The 26,310-nt window shown below is 34.6% G+C and overlaps 3 protein-coding genes across 4 annotated transcripts; 1 reads left to right on the top strand and 2 right to left on the bottom strand.

The window, feature by feature from the left end:
• Positions 1-204: 204 nt before the first annotated feature.
• LOC120125416 (plant UBX domain-containing protein 1-like) lies at positions 205-3,538 on the bottom strand. 2 transcript variants are annotated; one of them, XM_039143839.1, is made up of 8 exons: positions 3,357-3,538; positions 2,368-2,464; positions 2,190-2,258; positions 1,869-1,936; positions 1,529-1,658; positions 1,325-1,429; positions 508-736; positions 205-408 (listed from the first exon to the last, which is right to left on the bottom strand). In XM_039143839.1, the coding sequence occupies exons 1-7, from the start codon at positions 3,438-3,440 to the stop codon at positions 525-527; spliced, it is 765 nt and encodes a 254-aa protein (XP_038999770.1). In that variant the 5' UTR covers positions 3,441-3,538; the 3' UTR covers positions 205-408; positions 508-524. The 2 variants fall into 2 exon arrangements, with proteins under 2 accessions (XP_038999770.1, XP_038999771.1); XM_039143840.1 differs by having other exon boundaries at positions 529-736.
• A 6,609-nt stretch (positions 3,539-10,147) lies between these two features.
• On the top strand, positions 10,148-13,787 carry LOC120125220 (alpha-soluble NSF attachment protein-like). The gene is made up of 9 exons (XM_039143700.1): positions 10,148-10,414; positions 11,027-11,076; positions 11,154-11,226; positions 11,306-11,385; positions 11,924-12,075; positions 12,248-12,407; positions 12,498-12,545; positions 12,882-12,962; positions 13,496-13,787. Exons 1-9 carry the CDS (start codon positions 10,270-10,272, stop codon positions 13,574-13,576), a joined length of 870 nt encoding a protein of 289 aa, XP_038999631.1. The 5' UTR covers positions 10,148-10,269; the 3' UTR covers positions 13,577-13,787.
• An 8,939-nt stretch (positions 13,788-22,726) lies between these two features.
• On the bottom strand, positions 22,727-25,653 carry LOC120125279 (protein SIEVE ELEMENT OCCLUSION B-like). Its single transcript, XM_039143752.1, has 7 exons — positions 25,226-25,653; positions 25,049-25,150; positions 24,486-24,934; positions 24,307-24,410; positions 24,084-24,232; positions 23,491-23,985; positions 22,727-23,402 (listed from the first exon to the last, which is right to left on the bottom strand). Exons 1-7 carry the CDS (start codon positions 25,610-25,612, stop codon positions 22,761-22,763), a joined length of 2,328 nt encoding a protein of 775 aa, XP_038999683.1. The 5' UTR covers positions 25,613-25,653; the 3' UTR covers positions 22,727-22,760.
• Between the last annotated feature and the right edge of the window lie 657 nt (positions 25,654-26,310).

The raw sequence follows: 26,310 nt of genomic DNA, 5'->3' as shown, positions 1-26,310 counted from the left end.
GGTTGTAAGACCATCCCTAACATTAAGGTGGTGACTAGTAACTAAACCAACCCCAAAACCATTGCTGAATTTTGAGTGCAGCTTTCTTGCGGGGTGTTTTGGAGTCGGGACATGGCTCTCTTAGAAATAATTTAAGCAAAGCCTAGATACCCAGACATTGGTTTTGGCATGTAATTTTATGTGAGTTTGATGTTCTCAAAATAATGAACCAAAGGAGGGAATTATGAAACTGTAAAAATGAAAAAGGCTTAACGAGTAAAATATTCACATCTAGATCATGAGTATTAACATCCTTCACATAGAGAATCACCTGTTAGTCACCATTTAATATATCTATCCTTTGATTGGGAAATACAGTTAACTGCTTCTCCAAATCTAAGACTGTTGAGATCACAAATCAAAGCTCACCTGCAGGAGTAAAGCTTTCAGCATCGCTATGTAGATAGGTAGGGAAATCACACAAATTGAAAGGATGAAAAGTGATTGAAAAAGGGAATAAGAGCTCACTTTCTCAGTAGTCAAACTCACATTTTAAACCACTTTGGATTGGGAGGTTTTTTGGAGGTAGGCTTGCTTTCTTGCACAACTGGGGAAGGCATTGCACTGGCAGCAGCAGGCTCCGGGGTAGATTGAACCGACTCTGGCTGCTCAGTTTCAGCAATGACTTCCAAACCTTTCAAAGACATGATTTCCTCCTGAAGGAAGGGGCCTGAATTCGCAGCTGCAGAATCGTCTCCTAAACATTTTAAAGAGAGATTAGCAAGGCATCACTGAACCCCGAACTTATAAAATAGAAGGGTAAAATGTTGAGCACAGAATCCATTCAAAACTAAAAACTATGTAATTCAGTAAAACTTCTCAGGGGAATTCTACAGAGTTGTATTTAACATGACTAGTAAGTATTTAGACAATCATTAGATGACAACTGGCCTTACCAGTAAAATGAGAATAAGCCAATGTTAAATATGCAACAACTGATAAAACGAAAATAGCAAAATGGGATGCTATACATGGTAATGACAACATAAAGAAGTATATCTTGGTTCAACTATGCACTGGCACAGTCATAAGCTACGTTACTTGGACTAAAGGTTGGTGTCATATACAAATGTTTCTGACACGGATATGTTCAATTTTTTTCAAGCTTTTCATATATTTGAAGGGCCATATTGCCATACACATATCTATATAAGGGTCATACAGGAGTATACTTGAAGAAAAATCGGAATAACATAGACTAGAAATGTGACAATAAGGTTCATAACCAATGATGAGACAAGACTAAAGGATTAAACACTGCGTACATGTGAAAGCATGCACGAACCTTTTGGCAGATCATATGAAAAATACACAATTGCTCCAGGCATGAAACCAGCAGAGAAAAAATCCTGCGTCGTGTCCTTAATTTGCTTCTTAGGAGGTGTTGTATCTGCAGCATTACATATTAGACATCCTGGGCATAGTTTCACAACCAACATCCAGCTAGTATTACATAAGTAACCAAAATGTCATTCTGAAATGTGCTTACATAAATAGAATGGCAAATCTGGTCGAGCAACCACTTTCGTGATAAGGTCAACCAAGCTCTGCATTGTCTCAGATGGATGAAATGTAACCTCTAATGTGTGGTTATCCGGAAAGCGGACCCTTATGACAGCCTGATAGCGAACATATAAACTTAATGAAAAGTAAAACTAATTATCAAAAAGAAAAAAAACGAAAAAAACCTACACCAACCTACTCTAAGATTCACTAATCTTTCAAAACAAAAATCACTACTCATCCTTGATATTGTTCTCTCATCGTTGGGATCCAAGCATTCTTAACACACACACAACAAAAACATTCCCAAAAGGAGTAGCAAGTACCTTTGTTATTCTTGATCTTCGAGCTGCCTCTTCTGCTTCTCGGATTTTTCGTGTCTTCAAGAACTTATCTGTTCATAATCATATCCACTTATAAACGTGTAAAAATATATTTCTAAATACTTTATGAAAAATCCAGGTTACCATGATTTCTTATAAATTGGAAACCTTGCACACAAAAATGTGCCCACACATGTCCTTCTCAAGACAAAGAGCTATCATTGGTTACTTTGACACAACAAAATCGAACTCAACCAGTAAAAATTAGCGAACCAAACTGAGAGAATAAAACTGAGTATGAGTTGAAGCTCGTCAATAAAGTACCTTCCTTTTTAGTTGCCATTAGTCGATAATAATCTTCTGCAGTGAAATCATAGAAATCATCTGACACCTCTGCCCAGAAAATATATAACATAAAATTTTATCAATTTACAAAAATCACCTGACATTTCTAGTTGATAGGTAAGTCAGAAGTCCGAAAACATGTTTTGGTAGGTCATACCAGTGTCAGGCACACCATTTTGTGTCGATGAGAGACTTGCAGTTTCAAAAACATGAATTTCTCGTCCAAACTTCTCTTTCGCAGCAGCAAACTTAGCCTGAAACCAGTCAAATAGTTAAACAGCATTAGACTGCATACCAAAAAAGTTAAAGGGGCCTCAAAACAAACAGCATGATGATATTGTCACCGAATACCAAAAGCAATGTCTTTGCCAACCATGAAAACCATATATGACTAGCATACAAAACCGTGCCGAGGTCGTACACTCGTAATTAAATTTCTCTCCTCAATACTAGGAGTATGAAGATTCAAAAACAATACAGTTGTGTTCTTTTCCGACATCTACATATCTCTTCTACAAACAACAAAGGCAGCACGACATGAAGTTGGGACCAGATCAGAAGAACAAGATTCCACAACTCCATGAGCACTGATATTTTTAAAACAACCTTACTTCACTTGAAGCATTGAACAGTGGCTTTAAATTAGTTTTATCTAATTACTCGTATTAACTTTTCCAGAGCACTTTTACCTAAAAACCAAAACTGGTGCTACTTTCCATCACCAGTTTATGCATCCGCCGACTTCTCATTTCGGATCTCAGCACCATAAACTAAGCAAACTATTACATAGATGGCAAAAGAAACCAAATTGGAGCTTAATTTCATCACAATTGAGCTAATTTCAGTAAATTGTTATGTTAAAGGACTTGAGTTCAAACTAGTAAAATTGTGAATCCTAATTAATCCATGCCAATAAAATTGCATCAGAATAAAGCTAAACTTTTTCATTTTTTCAGAGTTAAATCTTTCTTTCACTGTTCTGAAGCATCTAAAATCAAGAGGCAAAACAAACCCAATCGAACAAAAAAAAAAAGAACTAGACCCATCACATGAATCGACTACCAGAGCGAAAACCCAAATTGAAACATCATTATAAACAAGATTTTGAACTGCAGAAAATAAATACGTTTTAGAAAAAGGAAACACCTTGGCCGATCCAGCCTCCATGGAATCAATACTAGTCAATCTCCTCCTCTTCAAAGGCAATGGCGACGAACCATCCACGATCATCAGCAGCAAAATGGAAGTTTTCAGATTTCCTCTTGGAGGATTTCTTCCGTATAAGATAAAAATTCCTGTTCTCTTTCCCTCTTTGGATTTGTTTCTGGTTTATTATTTTAATGTTAGGATAAATTACGTAACTAGTCACTAATGTTTGATTAACTTTTTATTGACGTTTTAAAATTAATGATTTAGTCACTAATATTTTCGATTTATAACAAATTGATTTATCGCCGTTAATAATTGTTATCGATGATAATAAAAATATTAATGTGGCTCATTAAACAGGTTGACCTTATAGTGTTTGATCATACAAAACATTTACATTGACTTATTGTTTAATTTTTCTCTTAAAAAATCTTCAATTCTTAAAAACCCTAATTATCCTCCAAAAGCATACTATCATGGCAAAACATAAGAGGAAGAAGCACCACCCCAGTACAAAGGCTATCATCTACCTTCTTAGCTTTATCAACATGCTCATTTTTTTTATCTTCATATCTTGCAATATCTTTGTCATTCCAAGAGAAACACCTATATATTTCCTACCAAACTGTCAGCAGCTGCCACCATCAAACTATCAGGATCAATAGAATTAAGAACCTCAAACTTATTATTCGATCCAATCAAAGCAGTTTTTCCCTCGTCCTTAGAGGAGACTGCAGTTTACTACCTTGCTCAGAATTCAAATTAACCACCTCAACATAATTAAGGCCAATCACCTCATCAGAACAATCCACAGCCCTATCAGAGCAAACCACAACCTCATCAAAATTATTATTTTCAAATAAAATAGGGTCAACAGGTACAATCTCAGTACCAATCACATCCTGCACACTCCCACAACCATCAGTAGGAACAACAGGATTTACCTTATTCACATCACCCTTAACCTCTAGACTTGCTCAACCTTTTTCCCCTGAGGACAATACTTCCCTATATGATCAAATCGACCACAATCAGCACATGATACAGGATCCAAGACACAATTACCTTAATTCAAACCACTAAACCATCACATAAGAGCACATCAACATGATCTGGAATCTTTGAACACAGAAACTTCAATGCAAACTCTAGTATATTCAAGAAGCTCCCAAGCAGCTGTAATGAAATCCATATGTAAAGGTCTACCTAAGGAACTTGCAATGTAACTAAGCCTGTTTTTCAAAAATAGCTCCAAAGGAACATTGTATAATTGAATCTAGATTGGCATACGAACCAAATCAATATGTAATTCCTTCAAATTTGGCTCCCACTTCCTAAGGAAAATTGGTTTGTGCCGTACATGCCAATGACCATTTTCTAATACCCAGCCCCGAGTAGTTGAATCAACAAAAGAAAAAACAAAAAAAATTGACCATCTAATCTGACCTTAACCGGAGAAGGTTTCCCTCATATTAGCTCAATAATCTTCTGAAGAGATCCAAAATTCGAGCCGAGCCAATAGATTGCCAAATCGACGCGTATCTCCACTCCGAAATCTCTTCCTCAAATACAGATCATGGTGGCTTACCACAATAGACCCCTCAACCTCCGACAAAGGGAAAAATTCAGCTCATGTTCATCCCCCGCCGCAAATAGCTACATCTAATCAGTAGCAACCTCACCAGACATAGCCCAGTAAAACATCCCAACAAATCGAAAACCCGAAATCAATAGAAAGTAAGCAAAGAAATAAGAAGAAATGGCCATGCCTTCAACCACCATTATCCCAGCTAACATGTACCGAGAGAGAAGACTTAACGTGCGTCATTCCCTGGAGTAAGATTACAAGATAATATATGTTCAAAATTATTTCAACAACTGACTAATATTTTTATATTTATAATATCTTAACTTTTTATTATTTTAATTTAACTTAATATTTTTATATTGAAATATTTTATATTTAAAAAAAATTAAATAAGTTCCTAAACTTTTTAAAAGATGTAATCTGGTATTGAACTTGATACAAAAAATAGGATAAACTATACAAATGGTCACTAATGTTTGAGTAAATTTTTATTTTTCTAATGAAGTTTCAAAAGTAATAAATCAGTCACTAATCTTATTGATTTGTTACAAATCGGTCAATGTTAACACCCGTTAACGGAAATGACGAAAAGCTTACTTGGCAACGTAAACTGCCATGCTAGAAACTCAATCACTGTTGACCAGTCAAATCTCAACTATATCAACTTTGACTATGATTTCAACGTTGATCTTCTCTATAGTTGAGATTGCCATGCTAATAAATTATGCGCAAATGACGTGTAAGTATACACAATCGCAATAAGTAATAAAGTGATGAGTGAGTATCGTCTCCATAGGGATTGGTGGAAATTATGAGTTTGACCACATCACTGCACTAATTTATCTAAGTATAGAAATGATATATACACTGATGATGCTTCAGCAATGAAAATGTGAGAGTGAATGAAATGATGGTGAGGGAGTGTGATTGAGTGAATAATGTCGTGGCAAAAGAGCGGTTTATAATGATGAATATGATGAAAATACCAAGGCAATGTAAAACGGTAAAAATAGAAAATAAATGGAATAGCTTGATAATCCTCACACGGGAAACTACTTTGGGAATAAATGGTGGGGAGTCGCTTAAGGAGCTGAAAACTTATCTTTCTAGCTGATTTAGTCTTCTAATGCTTTACTTGTACGACATAGTTTGCTAAAAGTGTTATTGCTATCTCTAGTCATAAGAACCTAACAAAATATAATGACACAACATCTTCTCTCAATCTCAATTATGGCAACCTACACTATTGAAGACACATTACCCCTGTTAGTCGTTGAAATTCTAGCTTAGTCTCTCTCAAGTACTAAGGGATTAGGCTATAGTGATTAACTACATCCCATTGCTTATGTTAATCATACTTAAGTTTCTCTTGAATACTTAAGAATTAATGACTAGATTTCTCTTGAACATCTAGTCTTCATATAAGAAATGGACACTCTCATGCCTCCTACAATCTTAGAAGAGAAGATGAAGCACACATAAACAAAACAGGTAAAAACAAAAGATAAACATTCATCAACCATTAAAATAAAGTTTCAAGTATTTATCAAATGAATCCCACCAAATATAACTTAGTTCATGGTGGGGTTCGAACAAACCATAGAGTATACCCAATCATTCATTCGACCTTACAACCTAAATAAAGTTTCAAGCTTTAACAATGGAGCAAAGGTTGGAAAAGAAAGCATTAGTGTGTACGGCCGACACTTCCCTCAAACCACCACGAACGGCTATAGCGCGAGCTCATCTTGTATACTACGCCACTCCCTCGAGATTCACCAATGGAGGAACACCAATAAAAAATAGAGAAAGAAGAACGGCAATGGAGGTAGAGAAAATGGAGAAGATGATGATGGATTTTTTCCCAATCTTTTTTTCTCTTGTGTGGTGTCCTTTTAAATAAAAAATATTTAAGGTATTCTTGGGAATTTTGCACTCAAAATACCCATCATACCTCCAAATTCATTCCTTGTGCGTGAAGTTTATCTCCATAGGTGGCAGTGGACGCCCATTCAGACGATTATCAGCAGCAGACACATGCTTTGACAACTGTCCTCTTGTGAAAATATCTCTTTTTTTTCTGCGCTAGAAATGTCAAGACATTGCAGTCTGCTTCAGCAATATGTAATGCCATGATATTCTTCTTAGATTGCCCTATGCTCCTTGTTTCCTGCACATCACTAACCAACCATATTTTTCCCATCATATAGCACCTTAACAAAGTAAAAATAACACAACCACCACAAATGTATCTACATGTAACTATATGAATCTAAAATGACCTATATGAACCCTTCGACAAATAATAACTTAAGTGAAAAAGACCTTAAAAATAGTTTTTTACGGAGTTATTAATATGTTCCTCGGCTTGAAAGAGTTAATCAAGTTCCTAGTCTGACTGCGACGTCAGCTTCTAGGTTGCCAATGTCACCTCCAAGGAGGAATAAGTTGGAGTCGACGAGGAGGATCCATAATTTTTTGAAGGTGAGTGACCAAAATGAAACCAAAACGTAACGTCATGCATGATTTAAAAAAATAATGGTTAGGTGACCAAAATAGAAAAAAAATTATATTTGGGATACTAAATTTGTCGTTTACCCAAAAAATTGATAGAAATTATCCCTGCCTTATTCATGTACGGCTATTAGAAACTAGACCAGTAAATTCTCAACTGACTCCAAAATTTACCACAAATAGTTCATCATAAACCATTTAAATTTCGTATCATCTTCATCCTTATTCATCACAAATAAAAACTTCTCATTCAAAAACAAGATGACAAAGATTGCATTGGTTGTATTCTCATTGGCCTTGGTCCTCTGCATCCAACTCAGTCATGATGCAGGGCAGGCACATGCCAATGATCAAGAAAAAGATATGTTCATTTTCAGTCTCGAAGCCGTCCTCAATGGTCTCGCGGACGAAGGAGTAATCGATCGAAGTAAAATCCACAAAGAGGATTTCGAAAAAGCCTATGAAACCGCTAAAGCTAAAGGAAAAGATAAATCATCGTCATTGGATACTTCCATGGAAGAGGAAAAGGTACTTCTCTACACAGGTCTCGGAGCCTATATCGAGAAATTGGGGAACGAAGGAAAAATCGATCGCGCTGCTGTGGAGAAGAAGGTTTTTCATTCTCTTCCGGGCGGAGGAAAAACCATCTCGCCTGAGTTGGATTCAAAGGCCAGTGAAGCTATTCTCAAGGCTTACATAGATGACAACAATATTGAAATATAAAGTTAAAAAACATATTCACACACTATGTATTAATAAATCTCAATGCTATTGAATTTTATCAAAGCCGGAATAAATTGATTTTGTAATATGTAATTTCAGTAGGAAAATAAAAGTTACAGGCCTTATTGACAAGGCAATGGAATTTTGAATATGACTGTTGTTTTGTCAAAAGTTGTGGTTTATTGTAATACGAAAGTTCAGAATCTATTAAATTTAAATAATTTCAGTGATAAAATAAACAATTTAAAAAATTTAAATTTGAAATTGTAATATGCACATATTGTCGAGAGTTAATTCTTTTGAACTGATATTACTTTATAGGACGCTTATATCATATTTAGGTATGTAAAAAATACATACCCAAACGGTTTCATTTCAATCCAATTTAATAGGTTAAATTTTTTCATAAAGTATGAGTTAATTATTGAGAATGTATCGCCACCTTATCATAGAAAAATTAATATTTAATTTAAATTGTATCACCACATAATTAAATCAAAATGCTATTAATAAGGATTGAGCTTAGGTTCTTCGTAAAAAACTAATATTTAACTATTGAATCAAACAATATAATTGTTAAACTTTTAACCTGACTAATATTTAATTTAAATTATAATTAAAATTGAAGATCAAACTTAAAATTATTTTCTCAATTCATTTGAGAATAAAAAATATTTATTTATATTTTTATAAAATTTTATTTAGAATATAATTTTAATCAAAATTTAAGTTGAATATTTTTCTAATAGTCCGGGTAAGTACAATGTAATATTTGTTCATAATATACACAACTAATTAAACTTGAGTCCTCTAAGGAAAACAACATTATCTTTTACCACTAAGGCTACCCAATAAATTTAAATTCGTGTTAAATATTAGTTTAGATGGAATTATAACAAATGTACAGTATTAATGGTTAAACATTAGATCGTTTCTGTCGAAATCTAGATTAATAATTAATTGTAAGAGTGGTCTTGACTTTGAACCCTTTTTGTTATTATACATCTTATTTTTTTAATTTTTATATAATTAGTTTAGATATAATTTTTTTTATCATATATCTCCTCATCTTAATTTAATTTTTGATATGATAATAACACACATATAAAAATGATTAGAAAAAGAAAAAATAACATTAAAAAGATCAATGTCACTGATGATATAGTTTATAAATGGTTTAATGAAAATTGAATGTTCATATTATACATTTTAGTAATTTTTAGCGTTAAAAGAAGTTTTTTTAAAGTAGATTTTTAATGTTTTCAACGTTATTATTTTAAGTGTTTGATCTGTCACAATCGTTAAAAAATATTATTTGATACGTGTCGTGTTTATAAAATTTTGTTTTTCTAAATTAAAGATTTTAAATTATAATTTATTTTAAAAAAATCTTAATTTTTTTCTTAAATCTAAAAAATTTCTAAAACAGTAAAAATCATAATTCCGAGTTCCTTTACCAATGTCGACAGCCCTCAATGTTGTCCTGGTCGTCGCCCTTTGTCGTTAGTCATTTTATCTAATCGAAAATCAATAGAACGACTGGAGGAATCATTGCTTGGTCGCAACAGTCATCGTTTGAAGTAAGGGAGTTCAGTCAATCACACTAATTGGAGTTTGATCGATTCGCCGTGTTGGTGGCGACCGTCAATATAAGGTAATTGAAATTAAAGGTTTTAGGAAATTTGAAATTTTCTTATAATTTCAAACAATAATTTTAAATAATAATTTTAAGTGTTTTTAATAAAAAAATATTTTTAATAAAAGTTATAAATAAGACATGTGTTAGACAACAATATTTTTTAACAATCATTGTAGTATAGACATTTAAAAGAATAAAGTCGAAAATATTATACCCTTACTTTAAAAAAATTCTTTAAAGACTTAAAATTAATCAAATATAATTTCAACACTCATTTTTATATTTTTTTCATTAAACCTTTATAAAAGGATCATTTAGAAAACTTAAAAAGAAAAATAAGTCAATCTCCACAAACAGCCCTTTTATTTTGTTAGCTTGGATCTTAAGAGTCCTCATTTTGTAGTTCATTTCTAATCAAAGAGAGGAACAGAAAAAGAGAAAGAGAAATGGGAGATCAACTGGCGAGAGGAGAAGAATTCGAGAAAAAGGCAGAGAAAAAGCTAAGCGGCTGGGGTTTGTTTGGCTCCAAACATGAAGACGCCGCCGAGCTCTTTGATAAAGCTGCCAATTGCTTCAAGCTCGCCAAATCCTGTAATTCTTTGCAAACGTTTTATGTTAACTTTTTTCTTTTTAAAAATAATAATAATTATGTTTGTTTTCTTGAGAAAACGATGGATTAAATATTTTTTTTTGAAGAATGAAACGTTCGAGATGATCTGACTAGTATTGCGATTCAGAAACTTTAATCTATAGTTCATTCCTTTTTAACGAAATGTTGATCGGAGAATGATTGGAAAAAAAACGAAATATCTGAGATCTTTTGATTAGTGTTGGTATTGAGGCGAACGAAATAAGAATTTGGTCGCATTCGATGGTTTTTCTATTTTTAATTGTTATTTTCTGTTTTATTTATTGATTATTGTGGGTTCTTAAATGCGATTGCGTCATTGTTTTAGTTTGGTTAGGAAAATTGTTAAATAGGGTTACTTTAAAATAAGAGCATTGATGAATTGCTCTATAATTCAATTTAATTCCAACTGCGTCATTATTCTGGTTCAATTAGAAAATGTGAGATTTAGGGTTTCTTTGGCATTGGATTATCTATTAATTACTTTATAGTTCAATATGTATTTGAAATGTGACGAAATTGGTTACTTGGAAATCTGTGATTCTAACCTCTTTTATGTTTTTTCTTTTCTCAAGGGGACAAAGCTGGATCAACTTATGTAAAGTTAGCAAATTGTATTTTGAAAGTAAGCCCTTCGGTTTTGTTCTTTTGATAAACTGCGATTTAAGATTTGGTTTGACCCTTTTTTGTATGTATCTATAGTTAGACAGCAAACATGAAGCTGCTCAAGCTTATGTTGATGCTGCTCATTGCTATAAGAAAACAAACGCTAAGGGTAAGTGCGGAGTGCACAGTTTCTCCTAAAAGTTCTGGAAGTTTGACTGCTTTCCACAACTAATTTTGTTCCTATGCAGAGGCTATATCTTGCTTGGAACAGGCAGTGAACATGTTTTGTGATATCGGAAGGCTCAGCATGGCTGCAAGGTATTATAAGGTATTGTTGATCAATATGCCTCTTTAAAGGGAAAAAAGTGTTTATCGTTCGTTGTAATTGCTTAGGTTAGGTATATGTGATCGCCATTCATTTTCTTTCATTTTGATTGGGTCATAAACTTTTACTCGAAGTCCATTAACAATTTTGCCACTAGAGTTAAAGATCCCAAGTGTTTGTGCTTTTCATAAGTCTCGTTTAGCATTGTTGTTGCACAACTTATGGCTTCAAAAGTTATATTTTGATGCAAACTCAATGCTAAATGAATTTTTATTTTTGGCTTTTGCATTTTTAAATCATGGTTTGAAAACCCAACCTAAAATGCTAAGAAAGAGAAAGCTTTTTCACTGTAATATTAAACACTTTATTTTGACCACATTTTTAACACTTTTTCCAACACGTGGTTTTATGATCCAAGGGTTTTCTCCCAACAGTATTATTAAACTAGCCTATAGCACTGTTGAATATCCATGTCTATAAATTTGTATGTTGATGGTACACGCTGTTCTTCTTAGACATGGGTGCTTATATATCTGTGCAGGAAATTGCTGAATTATATGAATCTGAACAGAACATCGAGCAGGCCATTGATTTTTATGAAAAGGCTGCTGATTTCTTCCAAAATGAGGATGTATTGACTTCTGCCAACCAGTGCAAGCAGAAAGTTGCACAATTTGCTGCTCAGATAGAACAGTAAGCATGATCAACTTCTTGTAGACACTGTTCATGCAAATTTTTAGTTTTCTACTACTGTCGATGGTTTGTAAAATTGTGATCATAGTTGGTGTTTTAATTTGCTAACACAGTTCCTTAAATACAGAATTTGGCAAAATTTTTAACAGATCTACTTTTGATATTTCTTCAGATACCAGAAAGCGATTGAGATCTATGAAGATGTTGCACATCAGTCACTTACCAATAACTTGTTGAAGTATGGAGTTAAAGGACATCTTCTTAATGCTGGCATTTGTCAACTTTGCAAAGGTGATGTTGTTGCAATCACTAACGCGTTAGAACGATATCAGGTTGTACTTTGGCCCTTTTAACATGATAAAACCTTAACCTTTTAAATTAGTTTGGTTATATTAAACTTATGTATGCATTTTTTTCTTCAGGAAATGGATCCAACTTTTTCTGGAACACGAGAGTACAAACTATTAGCTGTAAGTTATCCCAAGGAAACACTTATTTCAATTTTATAATTTATTATTGTATCACTAAAAAGGATAAATTGGTTCCTTTTTTGTTCTTTTGGCTGCTTAAAGATGATTGATTGATCAGGGGTGGCATGTTTTACCTTTTGTTTTATTTTTACTCTTGTTGTCCTTATTGTGCATTAATGGTATATCCAGATACTGGCTTATCTCTTAACAGAAAACTTGTTTAGTATACAATATGATTCATTCATTTCAAATGGTAGTAGTTTTTCAGAATCTAGTTCTTGCTGTGGAAGCAGTATCTTTCTGAGTCTCTGTTTTTTTATTTTATTATTATTACAGGAAATTGCTTCTGCCGTTGATGAGGAAAATGTCACAAAGTTTACAGATGTTGTCAAGGAATTTGATAGCATGACTCCCTTGGTATGTCAATTTCCGTTACAAATGCTTCTTGGATGGACTAGCGGACCGAGGTCAAACCAGTTGGACCTTTGGTTCTGATTGAACTGGTTAACCTAGCATTTTTATTTAAATGTGATTTTAGTTCTTTAAAAAATGATTTTAATGCTAAAGAAATATTAAATATAATAAATGGTTTATAAAAAATATGTTTACTTAATGGTTTTTTCTTTCCTTTAAATTATAGGTTCAAATCTCATCATTTTAAAAAATTAAGAAAATAAAAATGTATATTAAACCACGTTTTACCCTTTTCTTTTGTTTGACCTTTTAACTGTTGAACTTTTTGCTACTGTTTCATCTATAATGAATGGTTTCATAATGTACTGGACCAGTTGGACCATTGGTTCCTTGTCCAACTGGTTCAACTGGCTGTTCAATCAGGTTCGATAACTCTGGGACCTGGGTTAGGGTGGTATAGAACCAATTTCATTATGGCTGTGACCCAGAAACTACAAACTCTAACGAGCTTGCTGTTTCCTTGAAATGCATTACAGGATTCTTGGAAGACAACCCTTTTACTTCGAGTGAAGGAAAAACTGAAAGCTAAAGAAATGGAAGAAGACGATCTTACCTAAAAGAGGTTCATGTCATAACAGTTTCTTGTTTTGGGTTTCTTTTAATGATGACTGCTCTTGTTATGGGGTCCTTGTCTAGTTATACTCTTTATACACCCATGCGACAGTCGGTTTATAAGATGTTTTACTTGTTTGACTTTAAATTTGAGAACACTATCATACTGGTGATGGGGTGAAGATGAGGCTTGTAATTGAAATACTGCCTTGTTTTGCTGTGATGTGTCAAAGGAGGGAAATCTAAATGAAGAATAAAGTTGAAATTATAAATTGGCTCGCTGCAAAGGTAACCCCGTTCGCATCACCTGGCTACCCTTGGATGTCAGTGAAATGGGTTATCGTGGCCTTAGAGAAATCATGAATCTTAATAGACATTGTAGGACGTTTCAGCCGACAGATCGTGAAAGAATGGTTCAAAACTGGCAATATTTTGCAGGTTGGTGCAGATTGTGATATTTGGTATTAGAGCTGATTCTGGAGTACTAGTAATGTGTCATCGAGCACGATTTGCTCTCGTTGAGTTTTGGAGAACGGAACCAGCTCTGTGAGTTATGAATTTTATATTGACTGTGTATTAGAGTTCGATCGGATAACCTGTGAAACATTATTGGTGGAAAAAAATCTTTGGACCTGATAATTAGAAGCAAGATAAATGAATTAGAATTTGGTGTGGACCGCATGAGATGAGAGTATAGAATTTTCGTAGGCAGTGGTGATCCATATGGTTCACGAATCAGCAAATAAGTGTTTTTTTTAGCTAACCTAAGTTTGCAGAAGATATTAGATCTACATTTGAGGAACATGCTGCTCAATTTTCAAGATACATCTCAACAACTCTTTCAAGTGATGCATCAGCCATGTACAAACGCAAGTGGGGAATGATAAATGTAATGTTGAAGCAGCTAAAATTATTAGTGTCTACACCGACCAGGACAATTTTATTTCTAAAACAACTATTCAAGTCACAATATAATTGAATTTTATTTTAAAATTATTTTTCAATCAAGGTTAATATTTTACTTTGGAACATGCTTATATTCCTAACATACTCAAGTTCATTCAATTTTTCTTATGAAATATTACTTTTTGAATATTAATATTAATATATTCACATGGTAACGAAGAAGGAAGCCATTAAATAACAAATTATGCCCCCACACCATAACCACATGTTACAATCATAGGTAAATATCAAAGCTCAACTGTAATTAATTAAAAGAGAAAGCATGGAATTTGAGGCATTAATCATCAAATTTCCCCAACCATGTACCATCCTTCCTCTTCCTCATCTTCATCATGAACATCAATATTTTCTAGGATGATTTCACCTACATCATTTTCTGTTTCGTTTAAAGATCAAAAATTCATTTTAAAATAGTTATATGCGTCATGATCATCGTTATCTTTGTAACAATCTTCAATATCATTAGACAAGTGATCCAAAATCGATGTGCTGAAAACCCTAAAATTTTCAAACCAGGCCTGCCCCTCCCACGAGTAACACTCCATGCGATCAACCTATAGTTTGTGGTCACATCACTTGACCTTAACTTACGACTACCTTTGGTCTTGTTCTGGGCCTTACAAACGGGGCGCATGTGACACCCTGGGCACCTTGGCTTACCACATCGTCCGGTAAACTTGGAATGGTTGGTTGGTTTCTTCGGCACCTCGGAGAATAAACCGATAGTCGGAGGTGAATCTAATTGTTGAACAAAATGTGACACCGGTTTCGGATTCCATGAAGATGGGAGGGTTCGGCTTGTTCGAACAATGCCATAATAATGTATAGAAAACAACTATTTTATATGATTTGGATTGAAAGGGCAAGCTTGGAAAGCAAGGTGTTTTTATTGGTCATAATAATGTATAGAAAACAACTACTGTAAGATTAAACAAATTGACAAAATTGGCAAAATAAGTAACTTTAGTTTCTCCAACTAATAACCAGATGTGGTTACATTCTTTGATTAAATTTGAGTGAAAAAAATCATACATAGAAGAGAAGTTATAGTTCAAGGATTGTTGGTATATAATTTCGATTTATTTAAGTAGTCGTAAATCTAAAATAAAATTATGGTTGGATCAATAAAAATATAATAAAACTTTGTTTAACATAATTCGTATATGTTAGGATTTTCGGAAGCTCGAAACGACAACCGAAACGTTTTGCAAAGAGGGGTCGGAACGATTTTGTGTTTAGGGAGTAAGGAGATTGAAAGATAGAGAATTGGACAGCGATTTATAGTGGTTTGACTTTCTCAATCAAAGTCTACGTCCACTACCGTAGCCCCTCACCAAGGATTTTCCAACAAATTCACTAATTTGTTCTTTCTTTTGAGGATAAAGAGTAACCTTACAAACTCCCTAGTTTTTCCGGGCTAAACTAGAACCTTTCCCTAGCTTTTACACGGGCTAAGCTAGAACCTTTCCCCTTTACAAAAGGATAAGAAATGTAAACAAGAAAACCTCTCTAAGGTAGGTGTTTACAAGATTGAGCTCACAAGAACAAAATATATACAAGAGAAAGATGAAATAAGAATGAAAAATTCTTCTCTTGTGTTTGATTGCTTGGATAGTTGTTCTCTTATTTCTTCAAGTGTCCTTAGCTTGTATTTATAGCTTGGAATGTGTTTGAAGTCATATCTAGCCGTTGGGGATGTTTTGGAGCCGTTTGGGAATGATTTTTCTGCAAAAATAGGCTGCCCAGAATGGGAGGAATCGCTACCCCTTCATAGGGAATCGATACCCCTTCATAATATTCAAATATAATGATCGTTGGGCTGATGAACAGTGAGGGAATCGGTACCCCCTTGGGGGGAATCGGTTCCCCTTTTACATATTGGAATTTTTGAGCCTCGGGTACTGTTCAAACAGTGATTTACTATTCATAAAAACATTTTTGTGCTCAATTTTAAATTAAAAGAACTTTGAATTATTTTTTTAAATTTTGAATAAATTCAATTAAGTCCAAATACATTTTGTAAATTCAATTCAAGTCCAAAAACCATTTTGCCTTAAATTGTTATATCGAAACATAGTTCAACGGTATATATATATTTTAATTTAAAAATATACTAAAAATTATACATACATACATACATATATATATATAGGGAGAGGGTAGGATTCACATACATTGTAAAAAATAATAATTAATTGTACATTAATTTATGATCATTGGATGAATTGAAATTGATGGTTGAGATTATCTCAATGTTCTTTTTTCTTAATAAATGTCTTCTTATTTCATATCGATAATCTTAGCCGTATGTTTTTACTTTTATATTTTTTTTAACGTAATTCATATATATTTTTATTTAAATTATATTATAATTTTTTTGAGCATGAGGTAGGTCATGACGTACATACACCCTTGTATTTAAGACTTGGATAAGGTTTGGAATAGCATTTTAATCGCAAATTAGGGTTGGCTGGGTTATATTCGAGTTATTGATTAAAAAGTAATACATAAGTCATTCAATTAAAATATTATTACAAATAAGTTACTTTGTCATTAAAATTAAAAAAAATATTTAATATATCCAGATATAATAACAATTTTAGTCTCCAAAATTTATATTCTATCAATTTTATCAGGATTTGATATTCAATAAATTTAATCATTCATATTTATATATTTCATCAATGTAGTCTTTTTTTTTTGTGATATTGTCAAACCAAACGACCCCTTCATATCAAAACAATGGTTGAATAACTACATCATGTCATAAAGTAGTAACAAATTATTGTAAAACTATTATTATACCAAAAAAGTAATATAACATTTTCAAAAGAAAAACAATCAATTTAGGAGAAGAAGAAAGACTTAAATTGAAATTTTTAAATATGAAAAGTTAAATGTATTGAATTGTTTTAGGTTATGATCAAATTGATAAAGTGCATAAATTTTAAAGACTACAATTGCTATTATACACGATCTCATTATTTCGTCTAACAATAGAATAACATATTTGTAATAATATTTTAATTGAATAATTTGTTTATAACCTTTTTTTTAAAATAACATATTTATTATCTAATACATAATTAAGTAACTTTAAGGGTAATTTATCTTTAACTAAATGATCGAGTATGATCAGAAACAAAATTTTAATTCAATAAAAGTATTAGAAGTTAAATTTTAAAGCCTTCCTTATCAAAAAATTAAAAAATTAATGATATAAATGATATACTATCTAAAGTTTAGATGTGTCTAGATAGTTTATCAATTTAAAAATAAAACTGAAATATTTAAAAAATCATATGATTAACTATGAATTATATATAGGCAAGGGGGAAAAATTGAAACCTAAAATGTTATTAAAGACGATGGAAATGAAGCACACTACAATTATTCAAACAACGAAAATAAAAACTCAAATTATTACAGTACTAATAATAAGCCTTTATTTTACGCCTGATCTAAGAAGCAGTTTTGCATGGATTCCATGCAAAACATTAAAACCCTCCACGTAAACTGCATGTCAAGCTTAAAAGAGGAAGAATCCAGCGACAGCGGCCACACCACCGATGACGGAAGACGCCTTGAGAGTAGAGGCACCGGAAGGTGTAGGGCTATCGTAGCTATGTTCCTCGGCAGCTGGTGGAGGGGATTTCGACTTCGAGGCCTTGGGTGCTGGAGTAGAGGACTCACTATCATCGCTGCTGGTAGGGGCGGGGGAGCTGCTGCTGCCCTTGCCGGAGGATCCAGAAGGCCTTGGAGAGGGAGGAGAAGATTTAGAATCGCTGGAGGAGGATCCACTGGAGGATGACTTGGGTGAGTCGGAGGATTTTGTTGCTGCAGCCGCTATCTCCGCCACCACTGCCGCTAGATTTGTTCTTGCTTCCGGAGCCACCGCCGGAAGAGGGCGTTGGGAAGGAGGCAGAAGACTTCTTGGGGGAAGGAGGAGATGCAGAAGGTGACTTGGAAGGTGGTGAGAAGGAGCCACCTTTAGATGAAGATGAACCCCGAGGGGATGGCGACGGCGCTGAATTCCCCGCGAACGCCGAGACAACCACCACGAAAAGAGGGCAAGGACGAAAACTTGACCTGCCATTTTTATTTCTTTATCAGTTTCCGACGATCGATTCTTTTAATGCTTATGAATTATTCCAACGGCGATCTGATTTTTTTGGGGGATCAAATCGATCAGCGATTTATTTATATATGAATGTTGGGGGGGGGGGGCTTATCAGTGGCTTACAAATGCAACAATTTGCTTCAGTTTTACACTTGACCGACTTTCATGGCTTCTTTTGTGGAAGAAAATAAAACTAAAACTTTGCCAAAACCAGGCTTTGTTATTTTCGTTTAGAGTAAAAGATTATGTACTTTTATACGTTTTCATTGTTTTTTTTTTAATTTTTGAGTATTTAATTTAGTTATTTTTTTTATGATTAGTTTAGTCGATGTCTGAATTAACTTTTTAATATTTTCAAGCAAATTTGTTCACCATTCCTGACTTAATACGATTGTACAAATATCCAGAGCTCTTCTATTTTTAAAATCATGTATATAATAAATTAAAATTTGATTCAATACAAATTTAACCTTTACATTTTCACTTAATTAATCATTTATTGTACTCGAAGAATTCTATCCCACTGTGAACATAAAACTTATAACTTACACATAAAAATAATCTGAATATCGAGCTTACAAAGCTCAATGCACATCTACTCCACTATATTTCACAATGGTCATAAGAATAAGCATGCAAGTCATAAACATAAAGATATTGAGTATAATATATATTTTTCCTATCTAATTATCAAGACTCAACATATTTATTCAATTCTAGGGAATATCATTCTACACAACATTACAAATCTATGGATATCATGCTTAGTTGCTTACCAACATTCATCTATACACTACACAAGTGTATTATACATAATATTCACGTGTTATCCATATAGACATATTAATAGCAATAAGTTATATGGTATCACTTAGCATCAAGTAATAAGTAAAAATGAGTTACCTAGTATCACTTAGTTAGCGTCAAGTAATAAATATCAATAAGATCTTTGATATCACCCGGCATCCGATAATAAATATCAACGATACTTAATATCATTGAGCAATCATGTTATGCTTAGTGGTTTAATTATATTTTAGTAACTCAGGACCCTTAATAAGGCTTTTCGAGCAATTATGAAACAACCATTCGAGCTGATGGGAGTTTATCATTCTCTGTCTTACATATAGAGGTAATTTGATTGATAATTTAATGTTTAAGGATATTTTAGTCATTTTATCTTTCCGAACGTTTCAATTAATGTCACACACTTAGGGTTGAATAAGCATTTAATAATCTTCAAGTCAAATTTACTCATTTGATCGAGTTTAAAACCTTCAATTCAATAATTAACCTTTAATGGATATTTTAGTAATTTGATACTTACGGTGGCATTTTAATCATTTTACACCAGGGTATTTCAATCATTGAGTGCATGAATGCATTCTCTTAGACTCATCTAATCATTATGAATCGTTCATAATTTCCCTTGATTAATTTAGAAGCCAAATCAAGCTTAATTTAGTCTTAGGTAATTATACCTAATAAGGATTCATAATTTGTCTAAATTTGAAGGATGCCTAGATTTTTGGGTCTTAAGACCTTTTACTAATCTCACAAACTTGATATGGCATTTTAAGGCTCTAATAATGAGAATTTCTCACAACATACACGTGACGATCAACACAAATAATCAAATGTGTTTACAATCAACATTAGACCCTTAAAACCTCAAATAAATATAAGGTTGCTCTTGCTTTCAACTCGGTTGGTAATTTAATATCTTAAAGCTCGTCAAAAATACTGAAGTGATTTAAGTTTGATAACCATATGTTCAACAGAAAAAAGTATATTTACATTAACACGTTGAAATTATAATAATGACTTATTTATTCACCAAATAAATAATGAATTTAAAAAAAAAGTTTATTTTTAGATGATGATATTTAGATTAAAGAAAACAATAAATAATGACACCATTATTTATTACTAATAATGTTCCATACATCACTCACAGTCCCATGAAATCCCAAAGTGCATATACATAACGAGACCATTATTCTACCCCACTCCCCCTGATACCATAATATCTATAATCTATTCTACCATAGCCATTCTCACATTTTTCTTTTTGGTTTCTCATGTAATCATATATAAATTCAATGCAAAACGTAATCTCTTCTAAATCATACTCGACCGCCTCTACCACCATCTCCGGCAGCCGCTCACCGGTTCACAACTCCCTTGATGGTGCCAACAATGGAAAGGGACGTTATACTGGTTATGAGAATGCAATGAAATTTTTTTATGAACGTGTTTGTGGATGTGCCAGGTTGCGACGAAGAGAATGAATTGATCAAATAAAGAGGAAGAATCCGGCGATACATGCGACAGAGCCAAAGACGGCAGAGGCCTTGAGAGTAGCGGCACCGGACGGCGCTGGCGCTGGTGCGCTGGCATCGGAGCTGGGTGTTGGGCTATCAGCGTTGGGGACCTCGACAGCTGGTGGAGATTTTGAGGCCTTGGGGGATGGAGCAGGGGAATCACTATCATCGCTGCTGGTGGGGACGGAGGAGCTGCCTTTTCCTTTGAAGGAGGAGCCGGAAGGGCTGGGAGACGGAGGAGAATTAGAATCGCTGGAGGTGGGTCCACTGGAGGATGATGACTTGGGCGAGTCAGAGGATTTGGTTGGTGATGGTGGTGAAGGAGGGGAGGCGTTGCTGCTGCTGCTGCTCCCACCGCCTCCGCCGCTGCTAGAGTTGTTCTTGCTTTCGGAACCGCCGCTGGAAGAGGGGCGTGGGGAGGAGGCGGAGGAGTTTTTGGATGAAGGAGGAGAGGCAGAAGGTGGCTTGGAAGGTGGTGAGGATCGACCTTTTGACGACGATGAGCCCCGAGGGGATGGCGACGGCGCTGAATTAGAGGCGAACGTCGAGACAACGGCGACGAAAAAGAGGGCAACGACGAGAACTTGACCTGCCATTGTTATTTCTTTATCAGTTTTCCGAACACTGAATCTTTTGTTTTGTTTTCTGCAAACCAAACTGGGGATTTTATTCAAAAGAAACTGCAATGCAGAAGGAAAAAAAACACTTGAAATTGAATGCTTATTAATGAGTCCAATGGCGATGTGATTGTTGGAGGGGATAGGGTGAGTGGTATTTATAAGTGGCTTACAAATGCTTCAGTTTTACACTTGGCCGACTTTCATGGATTCTTTTCTGGAACAAGACTGAAACTTTCCTGGATTTGTTTGTTTCCTTTATTTTTAATTTTTATAATTATAGATTATTATTATTTGATATTTTATTAAAAACAACAATTTTGTTAATGGGTTTAAGTAATATTAAATTAAATTTAAACAACTACGTCTATATAGTTTGTACATATTATTAATTACTAAAAAATTTATGAATAAATATTATTTTATAAATAACTCAAATTATTTCGAAAGTATTGTGTTTTTTTTTGTGTATGCATAATGATAGTTAGTAAACTATAGTCTTAGACTGCTAACTTCATTAAAATTATGAATAGTTATTATTTTATAAACCTCTCAAATTATTTTAAAAGTATTGTGTTTTATAATTAGTTTATGATAATGATAATTTTTTTATGCTAGGCTTAAATTATTATGAGTCATTTCTCCTCACAAATCAATAAGTATTATTTAAAAACATTCAAAATTTATATTATTTTGTATGTTATAATAATAATAATAATGTCAATCACATGTGTTGAAGTTAAGGGATTAAATTTTAAAATATTAAATTTATTATTAAAAGAAGAAATTAAAATTGCACATATATTCTACAGCAATTAAAAAGTATGTTGTTCAAATTTAATTATAAATAAATTTAAAACGAATAATTTTTTAACAAATAAACATAAAATCACAAAATAATCAAATTAATTAATTAAAGTTAAAAACACCATTATACCTAACATTAAGAATACTTGTGTCTTGATATCCTTGAAAACAAATAATGAATAAATCAAACACAATTATTTTATTAAAATTATAGAAATTGTAACATCAAACACAAACCTCAAACAGGGGAACTGAAATTTTGTAAGAAAATTTTAGTTTTCGAGTCCCATAGGCACATCATTTATTTACTAGCAATAGTAGAATATATCTTCAAAATATTTCTGATCTCATCACCTTAAAACAATGAGCCTGGAAAGCCTTGATCGTCATGGCAGCAAACGAAAGATGTGTATGTCTCCATGATTCGGAGGCACTCGGGGCACCTCATGCTCTCTGGGACCCTCGTGGTGGTCGGGAACTCGAAACGGCAACACGGGTGAGCAACATCATGGAGCCGATCATGGTACTCCTTGAACGCCAACTTAAAACCTTTATCTGTAACATTTACTTTCCATTCATCATAGCCACCTAAAGCAGGCAAAATAGTTGTGGAGTGGCCATTGACAACAATATCAGACCCATGGCTAAGCACCGCCCATCCCCCTTCTCTGCCATAGCTAAGCAGCTTCTTTATCTGCAGCATCATCGGGTCTTGGTCGTCGGCTCGGCCTAATTGAATCTTCGAAAACAGCATGCTTTCCAGCCTGGCCCAGAAGAACCAAACCATGGCTTGGTCTTGCCAAGCATGGCTAAGATTCTCCACATTGATAATGGTAGTCACTTTCTTGACTTGCTCTCTTTTGTTGCTTTTCCCTACATAGACCATCTCTAGAGGAATGCCGGATGCAGACGCAACACCGCGTGCAGAGGATGCAAATTTCCTAATCCACTCGATATCGTCCCCTCCGTACAAGAAAATGAATTTCTCCTCTTTAATCTGACCAAATTAAGTTCAAAATCTAGTATTAGACGCATATAGTATGTGTGTACATACTATGTATGTATGTATGTATGTACGTACGTACCCAATTGAGGATCATCGGGTCAATGCCGTCAATGAGTAGCTCGAGCCGCCATGTTTCTTCCCTCCAGAGAGCTTCTTCTCTCAAACTAGTGAAAGGGAATGCAGAGCTTCCCCAAATCCACATCATGTGGATTGCATTAGGGGAGAGCACTTTGCCTTGAGGGTCTAGGACCACAAGGATTGGCTTGGTCCTGAAGTGCCAAACCTCCTTAATGAACCTAATAACCGGCTTCTCTATGAGCAAAGGGTCCTCCACCGAGTACCACGGCATGGTGCTTCTCAGGGTCTCAAATTTGGTTCGTGTTTCGTCACTCAAAGGGATGATGGAACGGTCTACAACCGGGATCCAAACCACCTCATACTGGCTCTCTAGCCTTGTTTCATGGATCCTGGAGTCATTGTATATCTGCTCAAGAATCGCGAGCTCGTCGCTTGAGAATTCTAGGCTTGAAATTAGCAAGAGCACATTCTTCCTTCTCAGGACGTCCAGGCCAACCTATGCAACATGGCACAAGGTTACGGAACATATCTGACAGTAAGTATCGTTAATGAAGATCGAGCTAAAACTGTTATAATTCTGTAAGAGATTGCTACCTTTCGCCTGGTAGCACCGTCGATAAGGGGCAGTTTATCGTCCCTGGCATAAATCAAGGCCTTTAGAATTTTCATGTTGTCGATGTGCATCACGTTCGGAGCAAAGAGATTCAGAAGCATCTGGTAAGTTTCGACATCTTTCTTCTCCTCTGCGATTAAACAATGATAAAATTAATGTCCATTAGTACAAAATTTCAAGTTTTGAAATTGTCTAATTGCTAACCGATATATTGGTGGCAAAAATTCAGCTGCTGCCTCAGATGTTCATGTATGTTTCGGAGCTTGTGAGCCAATGTTGACAACTCCCACGACTCTGATATTCCGTACCTAAAATCTAAGCGAACCTTGTTAATCTAACTATTTAATTAAGCATTCATCGTTAGATGAACCAGAAAAACGTACTCATGACCCATGGTTGCGAGGCTAGAAATTTGAACTGCACAAGCCACCATGCTTCGAATGGTCCAATAGACAGCGGTCGGAATAAGGTTCAAGGCAGTGGCTAGTGCAGGTGCGTCTTGTGAAATGTACATCGCTGGGAGCTCCTTAAACTCGACAACAGATCTAGTGACATCCATCATTGTACGAATCAAATTGTTGAGTGCTTCAAACCTGGGTTTCAAGGGAGCCGTGTGCTCCAAGAGTGATGGAAGTTGCTTCAGGATCGCCATTGACTTGGCAAGCTGGTTCGTGGAGTAAATCTGAGCAAGAAGCCAGAATTCTCCATAGTTCAAAGCAAAGGCTGATAGAGACAGCACCAGCTTAGCATCCCACGTATAGCTCGATAGAAAATTGAATATCGCAGTCGTCGTTGCATGCGCATCGGAACCTCTATAAGCCTTGTAGGACAGCTGGTATTTAAAAATGTTCAGAAGATGGAGATGTTAGGCTTAGCACTTGCTCTTAGCAGTTAGCACACCATGAATAACAAATATAGCATGATTTTTCTAAATAAATTCGAAAACCTCGCATGCGATTCGATCGATTGTAAATGTAAGAGCTTCAAGCATAGCAATATAATTTGCTTGCTGAGTTTTTTCTTCCATTTCGACTCGAGCCTGAGTACCCTGCAGTGAAACATAAAGCAATGTGAGCATTTTTCAATCATATGTTCAACAATATAAATGCAGCATAGGTTATACCTTGACTATAACATCGACATGCTCGGTGGCGCGATTAAGGATGTCCTCAACCAGATAGAGAAGAGGCCGAACGTCGACTTCCCGACCATCGGGTGCATGAGTGGCCAAAATTTGATTCATCATCACATTGTCATCAGACATGGCTAACATGCCAGTGGTGCGGTCGGCCCGGATGATTGCATGACTAGCACTAGGATTCTTCATATGTGCCTGCTTAGAACCAGGAGTGACAATTTGTTGCTGGCCGGTGGAAACAGAGCTGTCGGGGAGTGATTGAACCGTGCCATGGTTATGGACCGGCGACGGCTTAGAAGAAGCTCCACCGGGCTTGTTGACAGGTCCTTTCACAAGCGGATGAAGTGGACCGGTGTTTGTCGCCTGAGACATCGAAAAATATAACAAAAAAGAAGGGCTTTCAGTTGACAGAAGAGAGGATGGATGGGGTTGTTTCGTACATAGACATGGAGTATATATATAGCCATTGGAAAAGGAATAAAGCTAATATGAATCTATTTCCTTGCTTCGCACACAATTAAGATAAAAGTGTGGTTCAAGACTCGGTGTCAGGGACACAGCGGACTTCAGTGAGGAATGGACCGATAGAACAGCAGTTGGTACAGTTTATAAAAATTATCTTATATTTTTTGTTAATAATTTGTTTTCATCCTAGAATTTTACAAGTCTATCCTCCTTTAAAATTTTAAAAGTTTATGTCCAAAAATAAAATCCTACGTTCGTGCTTGCGCCATTTAAGCTCCAAAGACTTGAAAGTGAGACATCGTCCGAGGTAAAGAATATGCAGTATAAAAAATAACTTTGGTGGCAGCAGACAAAATAAAAGTGAAACGAGAAACAAGAGATGCCCGTGCCACTGTTGTTCTTTGCTTCTTTACGTATGCCAATTACTTCAGATTTTCTATCATTTGCTTTATTTCTTTTAAATTCGTCATTAAGACAAGTGTTAAGAAATTTGATTCTTTACTCTTTAGGTAATCAAAATGAAATCACAGTTTAACCAAATCTGACATCCTTGCTAATATTTGATTTTGCTTTTATCTTTTGTCGGGAAACATGAATTCATGTAC

Source organism: Hibiscus syriacus, unplaced genomic scaffold (assembly GCF_006381635.1).
Source record: "Hibiscus syriacus cultivar Baekdansim isolate YM2019G1 unplaced genomic scaffold, ASM638163v2 tig00110430_pilon, whole genome shotgun sequence".
Taxonomy (NCBI): Eukaryota; Viridiplantae; Streptophyta; class Magnoliopsida; order Malvales; family Malvaceae; genus Hibiscus; species Hibiscus syriacus.
This window is presented reverse-complemented; position numbering and strand designations above follow the sequence as displayed.

Coding starts and splice junctions, on each gene's coding strand:
- LOC120125416 (XM_039143839.1), bottom strand. CDS start 3,440: ATGATCGTGGATGGTTCGTCGCCATTGCCTTTGAAGAGGAGGAGATTG. Junction 1,937..2,189: donor AATGGCAACTAAAAAGGAAG/GTACTTTATTGA, acceptor GATTATGAACAG/ATAAGTTCTTGAAGACACGA. Junction 1,430..1,528: donor AGATTTGCCATTCTATTTAT/GTAAGCACATTT, acceptor GTAATGCTGCAG/ATACAACACCTCCTAAGAAG.
- LOC120125220 (XM_039143700.1), top strand. CDS start 10,270: ATGGGAGATCAACTGGCGAGAGGAGAAGAATTCGAGAAAAAGGCAGAG. Junction 11,227..11,305: donor TAAGAAAACAAACGCTAAGG/GTAAGTGCGGAG, acceptor GTTCCTATGCAG/AGGCTATATCTTGCTTGGAA. Junction 12,546..12,881: donor GAGAGTACAAACTATTAGCT/GTAAGTTATCCC, acceptor TTATTATTACAG/GAAATTGCTTCTGCCGTTGA.
- LOC120125279 (XM_039143752.1), bottom strand. CDS start 25,612: ATGTCTCAGGCGACAAACACCGGTCCACTTCATCCGCTTGTGAAAGGA. Junction 23,986..24,083: donor ACGGTGCTACCAGGCGAAAG/GTAGCAATCTCT, acceptor CATGTTGCATAG/GTTGGCCTGGACGTCCTGAG. Junction 23,403..23,490: donor ACCCGATGATCCTCAATTGG/GTACGTACGTAC, acceptor TAATTTGGTCAG/ATTAAAGAGGAGAAATTCAT.